A 22546-nucleotide genomic window follows, 5' to 3' on the forward strand; every position below is an offset into this window, starting at 1 on the left:
TTTTGTTACAACACTGACTGTTATTTGGAACTGTTCATATTGCCTTTCACATTGTCTAAGGCTCCAGTTCCAGCTCAAGCAAATCAGCCCCAAAGCATGATGCTGCCACCACCCTGTGCAGAGTCTGTGCACACTTGTCCAACCACATTATCTCAGTTGTTTATTTTTATTTCCCATATCGAAAATATTTCTTTTTTTTTTTATTTCAATTGTACAGTTGATGGAAAAGTATTTAAAATGATTTAGCTTGGTCTCATTTTTTTTCATGTAAAAAAATTAAATAACGCACATACTCAGGTACACACACACACACACACACGCACACAGGCAGCACTGTAGATGCCATGCGATTAGATTAACATTGGGCGAAGTCATGTTGGACAGGATGTTTATGTCTTTTGATCTTGAACAAACACACCATCCCATTAAAAAGGAGTACACACATTCCTCTTGTGGGACATCTTTATTTAAAAAAAACCGTGTGAGTTTTTACACTTCACATACTCCTCTCAAGGACTCCATGCTCACGCCACAGCACCCTCTCCAACCCGGGGCCTGGAAAGAGCATCCTCTTATTTGTATCATAATGCTTATTATATTAAATTTGATTCCCTTTGTTACGCTCAGTTTGTTTCATAACGCTTATCAAATTAGATTTTATTCAAAGCAATTCGGTTATTTCTGCACATCTTGTTTCTGTTCTGCTGCTTCCCCCCCACCCCCCCCTCAAAGCCAAAGAAGATAAGAAGAAGGGGAAAAAAAGATGGCGACAGAGATTATACATTAGTTTGTGTAATCCTAGTTTCGTTCCTCATTATGTTAGTTGACGAATGAGGTCTGGGTCCAGTTCTTTTATTTGTGTAAAAAAAAAAATATATTGTTTATTAAGGTTTACATTTTTTCACACAAAGAGCTTTTATGTTGTGAAAAAGATATTTTTCAATGTTATATGCTTATTTTTTACCCATATGTATGACGTTCTGTCAAATAATTCGATGTTATTTTTGGAATTTGACTGTGTGAAACAGATTGTTTAAAAAACTGAGCATTGACACCCCACCCCCACCCCCCTCCTCATGAATATCCAATGAGCCTCACCGTGATTGGCTGTTCAAAAGCAGAGCCTGAGCAGTGACCTACTGCCTCATGAATATTCCGTTTAATTCGCCCGTGATTGGTTGTGGGTGCTGACATCACTATGCGCCGACGAGCCAGAGGTAGGAATCAGTGCAGCTGAGTCTGACCGGCAGTCGGGACGTGTGGAGGGAAGGCGCTTACCAAATTCTCTCATGAGAGAAGTCGGCTGACGGATTAGCTTGTTTGTTCCTCTTCGTTTCTTTTTTTATCTCTTCATTTCCCCCCCCCCCCCCTCTCCCCACATCGCGAACGTGTTTCATTGATTTTTTTTTTTTGTTTTTGTTTTTTTTGTTTTTGTTTTTGTTTTTGTTTTTTTTTAAGGCTGAAGAAGTGTCTCGGAAGTTTTCCGACATGAACACCGGGCCGGCTGTCGGGAAATTCTGTGTAAGTTAAAACCACTTGTGATGCTCTACAATGTGTAAGCGTGTTTGTGTTGGTAATGAATTATTAAATATGAGAAAAGTGCGTGATTAAGTAACGACAGCGACTGAGGCGAATTTCGAAGAACTTTTGGGACAATATTAGTCTGTTAGCAGGTTAGCCTTTTAGCTAATGTGTGTGTGTGTGTAAATAAAATAAAAATATTAAGAGTGAGATAATGATCTCTGTTTTCTCACACATTGACTTAATCAGTGTATAATTAGGGCCTTTTCAATTGAAAACAAAGCTGTTATAATCACTGGCAGGAAGCCATGACTTGTATGAATGGCAACAGGTGGATATATTGTACCTTCTGCCATGTAATGGAAGAGAATTTGTTTTTGCTGTCACTATACGTCAGTGGCATAGATAGAATTAATTCATTCATTCATTCATCCATCCATTCCGCTTATCCTCACTAGGGTCGCGGGCGTGCCGGAGCCTATCCCAGCTACCTTTTCTGCGACAGGCGGGGTACACCCTGAACTGGTCGCCAGCCAATCACAGGGCACATATAAACAAACAACCATTTGCACTCACATTCACACCTGCGGGCAATTTAGAGTGTTCAATTAACCTACCATGCATGTTTTTGGGATGTGGGAGGAAACCGGAGTACCCGGAGAAAACCCACGCAGGGGAGAACATGCAAACTCCACATAGGTGGGGCCGGGATTTGAACCCCGGTCCTCAGAAATGTGAGGCAGATGTGCTAACCAGTCGTTCACCGTACCGTGTGGAGGGTCCCGACACAAACTGGATGAAAATCCGAAGGTTGGGCCTTGGATGTGAAGTTTAGCACCCAACAATTACTTTTCCCACCACCCTGTTGGGTTGAAAGCAGTTGTCACCGTCAACTTAATTACCCGATTGTGGGGATGCAGTGTCGCTGCTAGTTGCCACAGTTGTACGCCCAGCAATTCTAGTAAAAGTAAACAAGCAACAGCCGATCGTCCAAAAGGAAAAAGTTAACGAGTAGTACCGGAAACTGACGGTTGCTACTGAAACAAACTCCTATGAAACGACTGACGATATCAAGTAATTTACGCAAATGAGTAATGAACGCCAACAAGGGTAATCCAACGTAACGAAGCGGGTACGCTAGTTGTGAGCATCAACAAAAGCAAACTGGCACAAGTCATTTCTTGCTGCGATGAGCATAACTATTTTAACTAATAAAAGTTTGACGTGTTGAGCAGTGATTTGACTCAATAAGCCCTGAGTGTAACATCACAAATGGCAGCTAAAATAGTGTGCGTCAACAAACTAACAAAATTATGTCGACAATAACACATTTTTAACACAAGAAGCGACTGAGGGCTTTGGGATGACTAACGCAACGAGTGCCGAATTATGTGGTGAGCATGAAAAAAAGCTCAAATTTTTGACGTTATGATCGATGCTAACTGTAGTCTGTGACAGGTGATAACTGACTGACTTTAACATTTTAATGTCCAGACTAGTTACTGATGGCTGCACGTTTTGGAGTAATGAATGATAGTTAACCTCAACTGTGAGGTTAACAAACTCAAAACGAGTTATGACTGATAATAACATTTGATGCAATGACTGACGACTAACTGTTACAAGCCACAAATGATTCATTTTAACATTCTAACATAGTGAGTGCTGAGTTGCATACACAACTTTACCCGAACAACAAATTTTTAGCTGAACATGCATAACTAGTGATGACTGACAGATTTTTAACTTAACATAGCAAGTGATGAGTGGCGATTCATGTAGCCAGCAGTGGCTGTCATACAATGCGAATGATACTAATTTGAGACAATTGTAATGGAAGTTCAACAAATTAAAATTACAACTCACGACAACAAAGATAATGAATAACCACTTACCGTAACTAGTGCTGACTGTCTTTTTTTATGCTGTAACGTAATTAGTGATGAGTTGCAACCAATGTAACCACCAGCTAATAATTGTTACACGTAAAAAATCCTAGCTAAAGACAATTGTAACAAATGTTAACATTAGACAGACTAATGTAGTGAATATCAACTAATTCGAGCGAGTTATTTCTGATTATAACAAACATTTGGCGTAATGAGTGACGACTTAGCGTAACTAGTGACGACTGATGGATTTTAGCATTCTAACGTAATGACCAGTGATGACTAACCTAGCACAAATGACTTCACCAAACAAATTGTGGTTAAGAGTGTCCCTGACGTAGCAAACAATCTTTGGCATAATGAGTGGCGACTAACCGCAACAAGCCAAGAGTGACTGATTTTGACATTCTAACATAGCGAGTGATTAGTGGCAACTAACTGTAGAAACATGCAGTGAATGACCCCAACTTGAGACAATAGGAACAAACGACAACTAATGTGGCAAGCATCAACAAACTAAGAACTTTTGACAATACAATAAATGCTTGACATAATGAATGACTGCTAGCTGTAACCAACATTAACTGACTTTTTTTAAACATTTCAACACAGTTTTTGGCCACAGGAGTCACTGACATAGCGAACAACCTTTGGCGTAATGAGTGACAGCTAATCTTAACAAAGTCAACCTTTTATGACTGGCAATATCAAACGGTTGACGTAATGAGTGACAGCTAGCCTCAACAAACTCAACCTTGTGACAACTGACAATAACAACTACTTGTCCTAATGAGTGATGGCTTACCGTAACTAATGAGGACTGACTAACTTTAACATAACCTGTGATGAGTGGCGACTCACTGTAAAAACACGTTGCGGATGAGGCTAACTTGAGACACTTTAAACGAATGTGAACATTCGTCCGACTAGTGTGGATAGTGTAGACGAACCCTGAACAAGTTATGACTGACAATAAAAAAAGTTGGACATAGCTAATGATGACTGTCTGATTTTAAGTTTCGAATGGCCTTATTGATGCGTTGTGACTAACTGTTGCAAGCACTGAACGATGCTAACTCGGCACAAGTAATTGTAATGGATGTTAACTTGAAAAATTTGTGACTGACCAGTCAGTCGTTCTTTTAGATGTGACAAATTTTAATTATTTTTCACGTAAGTCACTGTTAGGCGAGGGATAAAATATTGATATTGTCTCATTTTCTCTAACAATACATCAACGCAACACCAGCATTAAAGATCGATATTGTCTCTTTTATTGCTCTTTAGAACCAGAACTAAACATAGTATAGTCACATTCTGTTTTTGTTTTCCTCAAATGTGGAACAAATTTCCAGAACACCTGATATCTGCCAAAACTCTCGGTATATTGAAATCTGGCCTGAAAACTTTATTGTTCGCTGTTTCATACGATATTTGTTATCGCCTAATGGCTGTATTGCGATACTGGGCCGACGATAGGAACTGTATCGCATTGTTACTATGTAATTCTCAGCTTTTGAGTTTAGGTTTGAGACTCCTTGTCGCATTCTCATCAGTGCACTGTCATGTGACACATTTTTTTTTTCCCACGACAAACCTCAGCATAGACCTTTGCGACTTGTGTGAGCTTGCTTCACCCCCGTCCCCTTATGTCGGGCGGCAACGTCACTGTTTATCTTTTGTGTAAACCGCAGTACATTCTGGAAGAGGCCTCGCCAAGTGGCCTTGTTGCTGGGGAGACTGCGAGGAAACAGGACCCCCACCCTTGATCCACCCACACACACACCGACCCTGCCTCCAGGCTAACCCTCCCCTCACATACACACAGACAGGGAGCCTACGTGCCTGCCCGTCCCGTCCACTTCCTGTACACACATGCCGTGATATTAGGGGGCATCAGTTGCAACTGTAAACTTGATGCTAATCTTTTATGTGTCTGCCTGGGTGAAGTTTCACACAGGAAATGCCCCCCCTTCCCCCCATGTCCACTACCCACCTCTCACGGTACAGAAAAGGGAAAGACTGACATCTGGGACAAGCTGAGGCCTAACCCTAGCGTAGCTTATCGGCGCCATGCGGAATGATGCAACCGGCCGGCAACGCCTGGCGCAGGTGCTCTGTCAACGCAGCGGCTTAGCAGGGGCGTGGGGGGGGGGGGGGGGGGGGGGGGGGGGGTGTATTGTTACCAAGGTGACTGGCTCAGCCAGTCGAAGAGCAGCAGACTCACATGGGCAAGTGTCACCTGCTCAGGTGTGCCCGGGTATTGGCGGCAGCACGCATTCCAGCGTAAGGCGGGATTACATCAGCGGTTCACACACAAGCGAAGCAGCCAGTCTACTTCAATGTCAATTATTACGACGCGTCAAGTTTATTTAAAAAATAAATAAATAAATTACTACACAACCTCGTAAATCATTTACAGCATTGCTTCAGGCATCAGTGTTATCATTTCATTTTATTGCTAAGTAACAGATGACACACTGCTGGTAAGCTTACACAAACATGCACTGGCATGAATGTTTTTTAACTTTTGTAAATTTTTCAAAACCGCTATTTTAAAAATGTTAATGCCACTTTTCCTTCATTATTCATTTTTAATGTATTTTTCGGTTACCTTTTCTTCAAAGCTTTATAGTGAGATGTGCGGTCACCTTATTAACTCAACTTCTCAAATATAGTTAGCTGTTTATTGCCAACACCAGCCAGCTCCCATTTTGGAAACCTTTTTCAAAATTATATAATTTTTAAATATTAATACAGCACTTTTGTTTAATTTTGTTTACCTTTCTTTCAAGGTGTCATAGTATGGCATGTGGTGGCCATTTTGGTTCAAGTTTAACTATTGTTTACTGGTCATCGCCAACACCAGCTAGTGCCCGCTTTAGTAACTTGTTCAAAATTGGGACGCAATACTTTTGTTGTTTCTTGTTTCATTGTTTTATTTTTGTTTGTTTAATGATAATTTCTTTTCAGCGGTTTAGTGAGGCATGTGTTGGCCATTTAGACTCAACCTAACAAATATTATTTGCTATTATATTAATGAATAAGATTTTATTCGTTAGTTATTGCTTTTCTTTCTTTCTTTGTTTTTTATTTACTTTTATGTTACCTTTCTTTGAGGCTACATAGTGAGTAGTGTGATGGCCATTTTAACTAAACTTCCCAACTACAGTTAGCTGATTGTCGCTAACACCACTTAGCGACCACTTAAGTCACTCTTCTTTAAAAATGTTATATTAGCATTTTATTATCCATAATGTCGTGTATAATACGCATTTTTGCCAAAAATGGCATTAAAAATCGAGGGCGTATATACTAGATACAAGGAAATTTACCAAATTTGTGACATTGTATAGACATATACCGGCTTGTGAAAAAGGCATATTTTTACTCCAATATAAATATATCATTCGTAATGTTATAAATTTATATTATTTTCGCTGCTTACTGATAATCATGGCGGGCTTGCGGGCCCCGCCATGTTTATGCGTGACATCGTATCATATCTACTGCTCCTGCGTCCATTTGACGTAACCCGACATCGGATTTAGCATCTCAGTTCACTCGACGGCAGAGACGCTCACCTGTGAATTTGTAATATACCTTGCGCACGCATGGAATTATAACTCCTTCGAGTAAGTAACTGCTTCTGTAGACGGAAGTAACAGTGTTGTCAGGGCATGCACACAGGGCAAGGCCAGCATTTTCCGCTTTTTTGTTTTGTTTGGCGCATGCGCAAAAGTAGCCATTTCCGGTTTACTTCAGAGAACTTTGGAATTTGTTTGAAAAACCAAATAAAATACAAGTTACTATGCTGATAATACTTCAGTTTTTCAGCATGGATACCAGCAATTCTAGGGTGCGTACAATACATACACTAGATACAAGGAAAATCCAGCTGCGAACGTGTGATATATATATATATATATATTATTATTATTTATTTTTTTTCCCGGTGGGTATTATACATGACAAATTAGGGTATAATAACAATGTACTACTTTTTCTTTCACTCTATTTACAGTGGCACCTTCATTTACAGTTGCCTAACGTACAAGCTGGTTGAGTTACGAGCTGTCACTTGGTCGACTTTTTGCCTGTTTTTCGTGGTTTTTGTTTTGTTTTTTGTTTTTATCTGTGTTGTGAGCCAGACGTTACAAGCGAGCCTCGGATTCACTGTCACTCGAGTGAAATAAAATGGTAGAAAGTGGATCGTAGTGGAAAAAAATAGTTGGTGACTCTTCACTGTACACCAAAGGATTGAACACCGCACATCTACCGACGCACTACAACGGGGGGGAAAAAAATCATTTTTGGGGGCTCCACATACAATATACTGTATTGTATTTTTTTTTTTTTTTTTTACTGAATCACAAAAACATGGTGCGATTGTCAAGGAAGAAGTGGGTGATCACAAAGAAGTGGAAAGGTTCGAGAATAAGGAGAGTGTGGCTATTGAGTTAGTTGGCAATGATCGATCGTCCCATCCACAGATTGCAACCAGTGCATTTAGTTGACAGAGACTCTCCGTGCTTTCCTTTCTAGCCAGAGGCACTACATGTGAAATTATCAATAGAGTTTAGATGGAGCTGTACTACCAGCGCATTGCACATGACGATATTTGTTTGTTTGGTGTAGCAAACAATGCCATGCGAGTCGTCCTTGTTGTTGTCAGTCGCATGTGAACAAGTCTGATTGAGGACAAATCGAATGATACGATGAATAAAGCAGCAGCCGCGGGTCAGAATGATCTTGTGTGATTGTCGTTGATGATTGGTCGCGCACTTGCCAGGACAAATGACACATTTGCAGGCGTGACCAAGTGTCTATGGTTTTAACTCTAATGACCTCCTCAGCCATATTTGTACATTTTTCTCTTTCTCTATAATATAATTGGAAAAAAAATAGAAGAATTTTATGATTCAACCTACGATAGGGGAAATTATTGATTCTTTTTGAATACAGTAAATATGTCAAATATATCATTGAGGCATGTTTGGTCTCCACAGGAAGGTTTTGGAACTACATTAAAAAAAATATTTTAAAAAATTATTCAGTAAAATCAATTTTGTTGAATGTCCAAAACTCTAATCACAATCAAAGTACCATCCTCCTATTTATTATATTAAAATCATTCACTTTTTGTGGGAGGTTGTAACAAAAAATAAACAGTCCATTTAATTAACAACAGTACAGTTAAAATCCTGAAATATGACTGAATATTTGATTGTTTTGTTCAGGGTTGAAGATGATTAAGAAATTCAAGCAAAAAAAAAATCTGAAAAACATTGATATAACGACGATTGTAGAACAGTTTGTTTGCACATGTACATTTTTGGCCACAAAAGTGTCCAGGGGGAGTATTTGGAAATGCAGTGGTGCCCTGATTTGAGTTTAATTCATTCCGTGACCACGCTTGTAACTCAAAACAGTGGAAAAACTATGTCAGATCATCTGTCCCACTTGAATGACTGGAAATGCCATTAATCCGTTCCAACCTCCCCTAAGCAACAAAAAGTCTATTTAATAGAAGGATTAAAAATAAACTATAAAAACATAGTAATAACATAATTAAATGGAATGTGAAGAATAAACAGTTTTGTGCATCATGACATGACTTCTTGACTCGATGGACTACTAAGGGTTATCTATTCATTCAGTCATTCATCTTCCGTTCCGCTTATCCTCACTAGGGTCGCGGGTGTGCTGGAGCCTATAACAGCAATCTTTGGGCGAGAGGCGGGGTACACCCTGAACTGTTCGCCAGCCAATCGCAAGACACATAGAAACAAACAACCATTCGCACTCGCATTCACACCTACAGGCAATTTAGCGTCCTCAATCAAGCTACCACGCATGTTTTTGGGATGTGGGAGGAAACCGGAGTGCCCGGAGAAAACCCACGCAGGCACAGGGAGAACATGCAAACTCCACACAGGCGGAGCCGGGATTTGAACCCCGGTCCTCAGAACTGTGAGGCAGATGTGCTAACCAGTCATTCACTGTGCCGCCAAGGGTTATCTAATCTAATTCCTTTATTGCAGCCTTGGTGTAATAGTGACTACTGTAAACTACATTTATGGACATGAAGGTGTCCAGAGGTAGTATTTTTGGAACTGCATAAAAATACTTCTGTATTCAAATCATATTTTTGCATAGTAAATGTCGCATTGTTGCTGCGATGCCTTTTATGACGACAGATGCCGCGGCACAAAGACTCTTTTTGATAGCGCTAATGTGATTTGTCAGAGCAAAAGCCGAGGCTCCTTGTGCATTCTTCAATCTGTTAGTCACCCCCTCACGTTGTTCCTCATGTCTCCCTCCTCTTCCACCACACTGCCAGTCGTCTTGTGAGCGGCTGCTCGGGCCTAATCGAGATTGGAAAAACGTCCGCCCATTGCCCCCGGGCCGCGCAAAGTCATGTCTGACTGTGTGCTGGCATTCATCTGCCGTCCTTTTGAGTCGGGCAAAGAAAACAAAAACTCTCCCAAACTCCCAGCAGCCTTTTGATGGTTTCATGTGTTTCACATCAGAGTCGGTCACGCGCCCGCCTGGGCGTTCATTAGCGTCGATTGTTTGCCGATGTCGCCTAACCTGCAAGCGACACGCGCGCACCTCCTGAGGAAACTCAAGAATGTGTGTCGCGGGGCTGCAAACGTTCCTCGGTTAAAAATATCTTGCCCGGTGGATATGTTGTGTGCATGTGTGTGTGCAATGTGCAGGCTGTTTTGGACGGGGGGGTAGAGGGTGACTGTGCTGCATGAAGCCCCTGTATTGTCTCAGCTTCCTGTTCTCCCTGAGAGGAGGGGGCCGCCGCTTTTCACACGCTCTCACTCGTGCACTCGCTCTATACGCTATTGTACACGCATACTTCAACACTTGACACACTTTTTACGCTCTCGAGTCGCCGCGGGAGACGCACTCACATCTTACCACTGAGACCTTCAATGTTGTCGTGTATAGTGCTGAGAATATGTTTTAGCACACTTCCACAGCAGGAACTAGAAACCTTTAGAGGACCATTGTCGTGTGTGTGTACTACGGGAACTATTGTCTGAATTAAATTCTGGGATAATTTATTGGGGGCCAAAAGAAGCCTTTTATTTATTATTATTTTTTTTTAAAAGAGGTACAGGAACCTCCGTGTCTGCAGTAGGCCTGAAACAATTAATTAAATAACTCGAATAATTCGGCTACCAAAAAAAAAGTCACAGCAAAGTCTCTGCCCCAAAGCTTCGCAGTGATAATTTTTCCACACGGACTAATTTTACTGCGGACTCACATACCACTCGCCGTAGAAATACTGTAGGTGTGCGCCATTGCTGCGAGCTTGAGTGCCTAAAAGACAGTGTGTGCAAAGTTTGTAATGTTTTCACACACAAAAAACAAGATAAAGTGCCATGTGTCTACTGCAAAGCGGAACTAACCAACGTACTACAACAGCACATCTACGATCGCCGACACAGGGTATCAATGTTAACTAATTTAATATAGCCTATCAGGGCTCAAGGCTGTGACAAAAAGCCTTCTGGGGACTATAATGTACTGTGGACTATAATGTTCTGTGGCGCAGTGAAATGTCCGGTCAACAAGGCGACACAGTCGTCATACATCTGCGCGAGTCCGGGAGCACAAAAATAAGCTGGTTGTGGAACAGCATAGCGGTTAGCCTAGCTAGCTTTGGCTATTCCGATCGGCACTAGTCTTAAAAGATTCATACCAGTGGTACCTCAGGATGAGGACAGCGACGCAAAGTGAAACTCCATCTTCGTCGCCAAAAATGTTATGTCTAATAATGCACAGACAGCAACTGGATGCAAATGAAAACTCGTCATCATAGAAGTTGTAAGATACAACACACACCAACATTGTGACACACATCGTGTTGCTTTACGACGCTGAAATCGGCGCTTGTCAAAGTTGTCTCCGTTATGTGGACCCACACACGACACAAATCGATTGATGCAGTGATTTATTGGGAGATCCTGACGCCAGTGTCAGCGCCAGAGCGTCTTTTGGGTGGGCATTCGGTCGGCGCGCACACACAATCATTAAAAGCTAGATTTGCCACGGTGGCGTGGTTATATGGCAGGCATTGGGTAGATTTAACACATACAGTAGCTTAGCTTTGGAAGAGTTGAGTCGGCCTAACTTAAAGTTAGGAAACTCATAAGTCAAGGTACCGCTGTATTGACTACATTTAAGGTTCACGATTTGCCAATATGGCGTGTACTGTGACAACCAAACTGAACCGGCTCGCTCGGTAGAATTTTGGCTGTAATAGAGTTGCAGCAACAGTTGTTTAGGGGGCCTTAATGAGGTCGATGCACCCAAGTGCAATTAAGCACTCATGTCATATTTCAACTCATTCTGCAATTACGCTCACCGTCATCACTCAACTTGCACGTCAATCCGGCTTTGAGTTCAGTGCTTGTTGCCTTGCCAGTAACAGCTGTAGCGTGTTAACATGGCCGTCGCTTGGCCCGCGGGCACGTTTGGATGCTCGCCGCGCTCGCGGTTTAGAGGAGGCGACGGCGATAAGGACAGAGGCACACAGAGCTGACTGGAAGAGGCATGTCGCTCGTTTGTCACGATCGTTTAGTTCTCGGCCAGCTTGAACGTCTCGCCGTGGAAAGTGGGTGGAGTTTGGTGATTAGTGGTTGGTTCGCGCGGTTGTTGACTTTGACCTCCCAGCTGCCTGCTGTTTGGAATCCAGTGGAGTTGTTTGGCTTGGAGCAACAAATCACAGTGCTAGCGCTGTTTGGTTCACGCTCAAAGGCTAACTGCATTGCATAAACTGCAGTGGCACTTTTTCCACTGTTTGAGTTACAGATGAAACGCTAGGAAAGTTTGGCATCATGATCATAGTCAGCAAAGTGACTGCGTCAGGGATTTGCTAATGGGGATGCCGCAAGACAAGAGCCAAAGAAATAATGTTCAAAATATGTGTTTTCTTATGTTTAAAAACACAAAATCAATAGACAAACCCACTCCAAACATTAGGGGAAAAATATTTTAAATGTCAGAAATGTTAGACAAATTATTAAGTATTAGACAAAGAAATACAGTAATACATTTAAAAAAACGATGAGACAAATATTAGAGAAGAAATGTAAAAATATTGACAAACGCACACTAGGAAAAAAACAAAATTGGACAAAAAAATAAATTAAAAATACATAATTATTAAAACTAAAAATAAAATACTACCAAGACAAAAACAAGCTATTTGATGAAAAACACAAATATTGGATGAAAAATAAGACCACAGCAAATACACTAGTGAACGAGAAATATTTGACAAAAAAATAGTGTCTATGCTTCAATCTGTTTATTGCCCCTCCCAGTTCAACTGTAAAACTACACACAAAACAAGGTGAATTACACGTTATCCATTTAAACATAACTGTCTTACGAAAGTCCGCTAGCTTTCGCAACATATATCGCAGGTTTGAAAATAATCATTTTTTTAATTTTATTTTTTCCCCCCCAATATCCCTAATATACACAAAAAAATTGATGAATAACTTGTTGTGAAACCAGAAGCCAGTAAAAAGTTTGTTCAATAATTATTATTCTGTGTATTTTGTAAGGGTGATTGGTAAAGTGAAGACGAGTTGCAATTTTGGTATATTAGCAGGAAACATGAAGTCGACGCAGATGGTTTGCTTTCGCGGGCCACATAAAATAATGTGGTCGGCCGGATTTGGCCCCTGGGCCTTGAGTTTAAAACCTGTGCTATAGAGGATTTTTATTTATTTATTTATTTTAAAAAAAAAAACACATTGCAAAAATGTGCAAGTGTTTTTGGGGCGTTTGAACGGATTAGTGGAATTTCCATTCACTTCAATTGGGAAAATTTATTTGAAATAAGAGAGATTTGGTTTAAAATTGTGGTCACAGAACGAATTCAACTCTTCAGTCAAAGCACCATTGTACGCTTGTAAAGACCAGTTTGCGCTAGGAAGATGTACCTTTTCAAAAAAAATACATCCCTGTACTTTAGTCCAAGTTGGGGCCGCTGGATGATTAGCGCTTAATAAGAAACTCATGATTACGGCCAGGATGTGGCCCCGTAATAAGGTACACATCGTCCCTGTTTACGGCTTGGCTCTGACTAAAATCATCTGGACAATATTGAATAAATGTCCCCCGTTTTGTTTGCCGCGCTGCGCCTGTTTGTACAATCACTTCAGGGATGCGCGCTCTTGCTAAATGGCTCCCGTTGAAATGGCCCATTGATAAGCAGCTCGGCGGATGTCCTGTCCTCGGTGGAGGAACCTTTTCAAAGGAAGGCCCCGACACAAGCATCCTCCTTCATTTGATTGCGACTTTAATTGCTTTAACTTGCGCACAAGCGTCGTCGTCGTCACAATGGCGCTCTGTGCTAAGTGGATTGGGCTTCTTCCAGGGATTGTGGTTTTGGAGGCTTTTCTGCACTGGGGTTACGGTCACCCCCCGCCGCCGCAGCCTTGCTTTTGCAAGCGTGGCTAGCCAAAAGTATTCATGTGCACCCACGTTCTGTGTATTTTCTAGCACACTCGAACTTTACACCGCTAAAGTGGATAAACGTCAAGTTACAAGCTGCGTTTAAGGAACGTTGCATGTAAAGAGTTGTCTTTATGGCTGCTGTTTTTCTGTTGATCGTTTGAAATGATCCTTTATCAAGGCAGACTTCAGGGCGCTAAATGTTAAATGAAAACAAAATACATTCTTGCTGTTTTTGCGGGGGACTGCAAAGTGTCAAAAAAACATGGACAAAGAACATTCTTCTACAAGGTTGTTTTCGTGTTAATGTTCCATTAATATGCTATAAATGACAGCACAAATCAAGGCTAGCATAGATAACCTCAACCAAGTAACCACAAAGTGGCACAATCCTTTTGATTGGATGCCTTTTTTATTGACAATTTAAAATAACTAAATAAATAAATAAAGCAACTTTTTACAAGGTTGCTTCATGTTAAGCCACTATTAATGTGCGATTAATGACACGATTCCACCCAAACTTTGAGTGGTGTTGAGCAAGTGACCACAAAGTAACTTAAAACCTCTGTAACCATCAAGTTACAGCAAAGTGGCAAAAATCTAAATGATTCAATACTTTTTATGACTTTAGCACAACATTTTGAATGTTAGGTTTGAGATAAACTACCCTCAATGAGCTATAAGGACGACACGAGTCAAGACTAGCTTAGAGTACCTTCAACCAAGTAACCACAAAGTGACAAAAACCTTTGTGTTGATGCTTTTTTTGTCGACAATAAAAAAAATACTGTTGTTTTTATGTTAAGGTACCCCCAATAAGCTATAATCATGACACATGCCAAGACTATCTTAGTCTAGTTTTGAAGTGGCTGCAGTGGCACAAAATTGTAACAGTTTTGATTTTTGACAGTAGCATTTTATTTAAAAAAATAAATAAATGGGCTGTTAAGTGCCCTCGTTTTGCCATAATGCTGACATGTTTCAAAGCTAACTTAGACCCTAACATTGTTATCTCAACCTGCTTGTTTATTGCCTGAACAAAGTCGTAGAAAAATTAAGTCACTAAATTGGTAAACTCTTAAGGCTTTTGTTGTTCGTAGTCTATTGCTGACTTGTCAGGCTAGCAACATCGTAAAAGCCGATCAAACATTTCCTAAGCTTTTGACACTAGCGTCGTTATCTCAACCTACTCACTACTGCAGCGTTTAGTGGCTGAACAAAGATGTTCTAAAATACCTTAAACCAAGTTCCCTCAATAATTTCAGCACAAGTTGAGGCTAGCTTAGATTAGAGTCACCAAGTGAACGCAAAGTGGCTTGAAAACCGTTTTGATGCTTTTTGCGGTCAGTCTCACTTGCACAGCCACATTTTTATCTCCGCGTGATTGAACGACACAGTTGTTCGACTCCCAGGCGACGTCTCATATTAGCGACCATTTCTCAACTTTTGCTGGGTCGTTGCACGCTTGTCGTGCTGGTGTAACGTTGCAGTTGGAGATCTCCAGTTGTCTTTTTTTTTTTTTTTTTTTTTTTAAACCCCCGGGCCTTTTTTTCCTGTTATGTCCGCAGCACACATGTGCTTCCTTGCAGATCTTTTCATGCAAACCTTTGCTTCATCAAGTCTTCTTGACGTCCTCCCCCACCTCCCGCTATGCTCTCACACAAACGCACTGTGTTCAAGCTGTAGACCACCGCTACCATACAACACCCCTCGGCTCCCCATTGCCCGCCTTCCCTCTTTTCTGCCTGCGTCCAATGTTTGGATAGATGTAAAAGGCCTGATTGTAACTGCTCGCGGCCACTTTGGAAAGTCTGACGTGAAAAGCCAAGAGGAGGAGGCGGCAGAAGAGGGAGATGGTGAAGGGTGGCGGGATGGGGGGTGTTTGCACGACCAGGGGCAGAAGAGAAAAGTTCTTCCCGACAACAAGGCATGGCGACACTCCAGGAGTCCGGCTCGTTCCCCTGTCGTCGTCCACCTTGGCTTCTCACACATGGCCTCCATCTTAACTTGTCCCGCCACACCTAAAAGTCTAACCTTTGATCCCAATAAATAGTTTTGCCAGGTGTTCAAATGTTGTCTACAAACTGTTTTCTAGGTGTTTGTTTCTTAAACTCTATATTTTCCTTTTAATTTTAATTGATGGTGACATTTTAAATATAATTTAGGAGCGACCACGTGTAAGGCTTCATTAAGATGCCTAAGTAACAAGCGAGCGGCGCCCGGCGCACCTGAGCCTCAGTCGTCTCAGTGGGATTACGAGGGTGAGTTATGCAGAGAAAAGCAAGTACAGCAAAGATTGGAGTTGAGGAACATCATGGTGCTCGAGGAGGGATCAACATCCGTTTTCTTTTGATTTAAGGCAAGCGACGTTAAACAAGAAATCAACCAACTTCAAAATGAAAGCCTAATTTGGCATTGATGTCCAATGTTTTAATATGTAAGGCGTTTATTATGAAAAACATTTTGATTCAGTCACATTTTGAATGCAGCCTCACTTCACTCCTCCAACTGCCCCCGCATCTGACTAAAGCCACGCCCCTCCCGATCATTAGTGAGCTTGATCATGCAAGTGCAAACTATTATGAACGATTGAATTTAACTATATTACCAAATACACTTTTTTTTTTGAAAGTGGTAAGCGTGTTCAGTGTGCAGTCAGTGTCGGGTGTTTCTTAAATGGGGGGTCAGGACGCAAAAGTGTGTGGCGCAGCCATTTTGGGTGGGTCGAGGACAGAATGTATAAAAATGCATAGTGTTAAAACTTAAAACTGTTGCAGTTGCTTTGGTCTGCAGCCTTTATTTCCTAAAAAGAAAATACACTATATTTGGACACTTACCAAGTCAACCAGAAACAATTCTGGCTCTCACAGACCTGTTACTTCATCTTTAAGAAGCGATTATGTCGTCCACAGGTTACCTGTATTAATGGCCCCTGTTTTAACTCCATGTGTGTATAAAATACACCTGTCCACACCCTCAAACAGTCAGACTCCAACCTCTCCACCATGGCCAAGACCAGAGAGCCGCCTCAGGACACCAGGGACAAACTTGTAGACTTTCAGAAAATTGTAGAATAGAGCTGCTCTACAATAGCCGACCAGCTTGGTGAGAAGAGATCAACTGTTGGTGTAATTATTCAAAGATGGAGGACAAACAAGATGACTGACAATCTCCCTCGACCTGGGGCTCCTTTGAAGATCTCACCTCGTTGCGGTATCAATGATCTTGAGAATGGTGAGGGATCAGCACAAAACTACACTTGGGGGGGACTAGGTCAATGACCTGAAGAGAGCTGGGACCACAATCACAAAGGTTAACATAAGTAACACACTACGTTGTCATGGATTCTAATCCTGCAGCGCCTGAAATGTCCCCCTGCTTAAGCCAGCACATACCCAGGCTCGTCTAAATAGAACTTTTTGGTATAAACTCCACTCGCTGTGTTTGGAGGAAGAAGAATGATGAGTGGCATCCCAAGATCACCATACCTACTGTTAAGCATGGGGGAGGAAGTATCACACTTTGGGGCTGCTTTTCTGCAATGGGGAGAGGGCGAACGAACGGGGCCATGTATCAGAAGATTTTGGGGAAAAACCTCCTTCGCTCTGTAAGAGCATTGAAAATGGAATGTGGCTGGGTCTTCAGCATGACAATGACCGCAAACACACAGCCCAGGCAACTAAGGAGCGGCGCCGTCAGAAGCATTTCAAGGTCCTAGAGTGGCCAGTCTCCAGACCTCAACCCAAGGAGTTGAGGGAGTTGACAGTCTGTGTTGCCCAGTGAGGGCCCCAAAACATAACAGATTGAGAGAATTTCTGCATGGAAAAGGGGGGCCAAAATACCTGCTACAGCGTGTGCAAACCTGGTCAAGAACTGCAGGAAACGTTTAACCTCGGTAATTGCAAACAAAGGTTGCGTTTCCAAGTATTGAGTTAAACGTTTTGATTGTCCGAATATTTATTTTCCGCAGCAATGTACAAATAAATTGTTTTAAAGTCATACAATTCTATATTTTTTTCACATTTTTTCACAGGTGAAGTGTAGCTATGATGAAAATTGCAGACCGCTCGTCTTTTCAAGTGGGCCAAATTTTAGGTGGCTGTCCAAAAAAAAGATTTTTCTCCACTATCTGTTGCACTTTCCAAAAACGAAGAGATCATTGCCGAGATATAATTATTTTTACATGCAGTTATGGTCATCCTGAGTTTCTTAATAAGATGCCCTTTAAACTATTAAGCATGAGTAGTTATGTTTTAAAAATAGGATATGCATATGTTTGCAAAGGCTAGCTTAGAACAAAATTAATTTCTGCAAAAGTGGTTCGCTTTAATAGAAAATTGCCGGTCAGGGGTTGACAACAGTTGAACCAATGTAATATAAACTCATTTAGAGCTTAACATAAGTATAAAGGTTGCCGATTACAACAGTTGTCTGGTTGGCTTTTAAAGAAAATTGGGAGGCTATTAAAAAAGGTTTTGAATTCAACTTAAGGATTTCTGTGTGGTGGCGGTGTGTGAGACAAAAGCCTCCAACGCAGCGTCTCCTTTATCCCGGCGGTGTCGCGTTGCGTCGGTGTCTCATGTCGCGGCGTTCAAAGCGTCCGCGTTGGAAGAATGTGGGTCATTTGAAGTCGAGACACTAAAGCGTGTTGTTGGCCTGTGAATGGGCCCTTCTCACGTTGACTCGCTGAAAAGCGTGTGAAGAAAAGCGGCAGCGCCCGGGGGGCCTCACTAAAGCGGTACAGCCCAGTATTCTTCTGGGAAGCCCACCTCCACAAGACGGCCATTATCCGCCGCATGAATAGCTGTGCTATCGCGTCGTACGCCGCTTTTAGCTAACACCGTCGCTCCTATCAAGAAGCTCTTTTTTTTTTTATTTTTTATTTTTTTTTAAAGTGTGCTAGCCAGTTGTTAGCATTAGAAGCTAAGAAGCACACAGACACAAGTTATTGCTGTCAAAAACAAACTGTATTTTAAAAAAGAAACTACATGTGAAGACAAATTTTGACATCTCTGCGTTAGTTTTGTGCTTAATGCTGAAAAAAATCAAGTGACCACAGCGAAGCAAAACAAAAGGTTTTGCCGTACGTTATCGTTAGCATAGCTAACAATGTCGCTCCAAACAAAAGCATTTGCGCTATCCATACAAGTTTAGAACTGAAAATGAATTTAAATTTTTTTTTAAAAAAACACGTTTTTTAGTTTGGGGGAAAAAAAGCAAACATTTGGAAACTGAGTGTTGAAGTGAAGACATTTTTTAAATTAGCATTTCAGCTTTTGGTCTCAACAAACAATGGAATGAACTCGGTGAGGGAGAAAAAAAAATCGAATCGTACATCATCGTTAGCACGTTAGGCGAGCAACAGCAGAATCATGTTGGCTCACATTATCGCTCCAAACAAAAGCATTTGCGCTTTATACAAGTTTTCAACTGTAAATGGATCAAAACTCTTTGGGTTGTTTAATAAAACAAAGACATTTGGAAACAAGGTCTTGAAGTGATGACGAATTTTTCAAAATACAAGCGTTTCAGTTTTGGTATTTACGGGGGGTGGAAAGTGACTGCAGCGAGGCCCAGAAAAAGTTTTGTCTTACTTCATCGCTTGCATGGCTAACAAAAAAATCATGTTAGCTAACACTGCACCTTTGGCCCTAACCAAAACTGGATCAAAGCTGTTATTTCCGGTCATTTGTTTAAATAAAAACACACAAACAGGGTATTGAAGTAAAGACACATTTTTAAATTGATGTACTCTCGTTTTAGTTTTGGTCTAAACACACAAAATAAATCACGTGACCGCAAAGAGAAAAAAATAGTTTTAACTGTTTTTTTGTTGTTGAAGTATTGTACAGTGCTTGCACAATTACTTGGCAAGGTTCTTTTTTTTAATGTTTTCTTTGTTTAGTTTGCTGACGTTTAAAAGTCCTGGCTTCGAATCTTAGCTCGAGAAATCCTGTGTAGCGTTTGATGTTGATTGATCCCGTGCTAGCATGGGTTTTCTCCGGCTACTCTGGCTTTACACCCACATCCCAAAAACATGCATGTAAGCTTTATTGCAGGCTCTGAATTGTCTAGAACTGTGAATGTGAGTGTGAACGGTTGTTTGCCTGTATGTGCCCTGCGATTGGCTGTTGACCAGTCCGAGGTGTACCCCTCCTAAAGTCACCTGTGATAGGCTCCAGTTCAGCCGTGACCCAAATGAGGACAGGCGCTAGCCTGATGGGCAAAGTGTGCTAGCCTGTTGTTCGCGTGAAGCGTCGCACACGCGGCAGAGCGCTTACGCTTTAATTGCGTTCCAAGGGCAGATGTTCAGGTCAGATGTTCTGAATCAATGCACAGATTGCAGACAGAAGGCGACCCATGAAGAATCTTCTCGGTCTTTGATGTGATTCTGCTGAAAGAACTGCTCTGTGGAACACCATTCCCTGTCAATTACGCAAAGTCTTTTTGTTTGTTTGTTTGTTTGTTTGTTTTTGGGCCGGCTCGCCCCTTAGATGCTGCTGGCGACACTGCTCCTCCTCGCGAGCTCGCCTTGTCGAGCGGCCGAGCAGCCACCCGCAGCCCAGTGGTCCGCCGCGACAGAGGGCGACTTCAGGAACGGCACCCTTCTGCGCCGCCACAGGACCTGCGTGGAGAACCAGCAGTACCACTACCAAGGCCTCTGCTGCCTCAACTGCCAGGCCGGTACGTCCCTTTTGTGCTCCCTCAACTCAGACCTCTAATACAAAACATACAAAAAAAAGATGGAAACTCCACTTAAATGTTTACACAAAATATTGGGAAAAAAATGTAGAAGAAAGAAAAATACAAAATTATACAAAAGCTAAAGTATTTCATGTAAACTAGTCAAACAGATGAAACATACCAAAGGTTAGAGAAAAGTAAAATTAAAAATAAACAAAAATAGAAAACAATCAGGGGTGGGAGGGAATGCAAAAAAATATTTGAGGAAAAATATACAAGTATCAGATGTTCAGCAATTCAGAACATTAAACAAAGAGATGGAAGATACACAAATATTAGGGGAAACAAATGCAAAACTATTAGCCGAAATAATACAAAAATATAAGATGAAAAGTACAACCAAAATATTTGATGAAAAATATACAAATACAGTGGACACCCGCAATTTGCGGGGTATAGGAAGCGGGCCCAACCGCAGAAATCTGTGAAACATAGGCGTCCATTATCATTGCATTTGGGTGGGGGGAAGTAGTAGAAAACAACACAAAACAGACAAAAAGATGGAAAATATTGGTTTGCTAATAAGTTTGGACAGGCTCAGTAAAAAAAATGTTTACAAAATTGTGGACAATTTTGACTTTTTTTTAGATCTAAGGTACCTTAGGTTGTGCATTATTCAAAGCCAATAGGGTTCCTGCTCAGACAAGAAACAACATTCCGAGAAGTTAAAACGAAATCAGTGGGAGAAAATGTCCGAAAACAAGTTTAGTAAGTGATTTTGACTTTGACTAAGCTCGCCTGACTTGTACATCAGTCAAAGTCAATCTTGGTTCACAAATCTTTCAGAACCACAAGGACTGTTGCAGATGTTTTACCTTGGCCATGTTTTGGTTTTTTGTCATTATTAGGGACGTTTGTGCAGAAGGAGTGCGAGCACGATCACCAGCAGGGGGTGTGCGCTCCCTGCGAACATGGACTCACGTACACGGAACATTCCAACGGCATGTACCGATGTCTGCACTGCACGCACTGTCGACAAGGTAAACACTTAACAGTGGATAGAAAAAGTCTGCACACTGCTGTTCAAATACCAAGTATTTGTGATCTAATGCCAAGATAAAGCATTTCAAAACTTTTCTCCACCATTGTGATATATAATCTGTACAACCCAAATGACATTTTTTATTTTTTTTTTTCGAAAGAGGAAGTACAGATAAACAAAATATGTCCGGAAAAGCTTACTAGAACAGTTGAACTTCATTTGGGGTTGATCCGAGGCACTTTAAATGGTGGCAAATGGTATGAAATATTTTGTTTAAAAAAAACAATGTTGCATATTAGATGGATGATAAAAAAATATATATATATTTGGACAGAAAATTGTATTGAAAATATAAAAAAATATACTAAATATATATCACAAATAGCTACGAAAAAACCTAAATTACTGGAAAAATAAATAATTGAAAATAAATAATCCTCTGGATGAAGAATATACAAATATTAGACAAAATATATAAGACAAAATACATAAACATTTGAGAAAAAATAACATGTATTAAATAAAAAAATAAAAATAAAAACATTTTGACAAAACAGTAGAAAACACTACAAAACAGACAAAAATGTAAAATACACACACAGAAAAAATACCAGGAGCACACCAGAAGGATCAGAACGCTGAATTGGATTGCAGAATGAAACTGTTGAATTCTTTACATTAAATTATTACTATTTTTATAAAGTACAATAATACAGAGTGCTATTTTTCCTTATTTAAAAAAATAATAATTCTTTTACGGGGAGGCTGAAATGGGTTAATGGCCTTTTTTTCTTAATTTCAATGGGGATTAGATGATTTGAAATGTGAACGAATTAAACTCACATCTCAAGGCACCGCTTTATGCAGGTTCGACAAAACATGCAAACATATTCGGTTAAAAAAAAATATTAGACCAAAACAG

At 40.9% G+C, this 22546-nt stretch overlaps 1 protein-coding gene across 1 annotated transcript in view; it reads left to right on the forward strand.

Moving 5' to 3' along the window:
* The first annotated feature begins 1214 nt into the window (after positions 1-1214).
* Positions 1215-22546, forward strand: part of tnfrsfa (tumor necrosis factor receptor superfamily, member a) — a 28499-nt gene continuing 7167 nt past the window's right edge. The window contains exons 1-3 of the mRNA XM_061800191.1: positions 1215-1521; positions 20393-20582; positions 21491-21622. Of these exons, the coding sequence (XP_061656175.1) occupies positions 1489-1521; positions 20393-20582; positions 21491-21622 (355 nt within the window). The 5' untranslated portion in view covers positions 1215-1488. The remainder of the gene's footprint in view (positions 1522-20392; positions 20583-21490; positions 21623-22546) is intronic.

This window comes from Phyllopteryx taeniolatus, chromosome 15, assembly GCF_024500385.1.
Source record: "Phyllopteryx taeniolatus isolate TA_2022b chromosome 15, UOR_Ptae_1.2, whole genome shotgun sequence".
In the NCBI taxonomy this organism is placed as follows: Eukaryota; Metazoa; Chordata; class Actinopteri; order Syngnathiformes; family Syngnathidae; genus Phyllopteryx; species Phyllopteryx taeniolatus.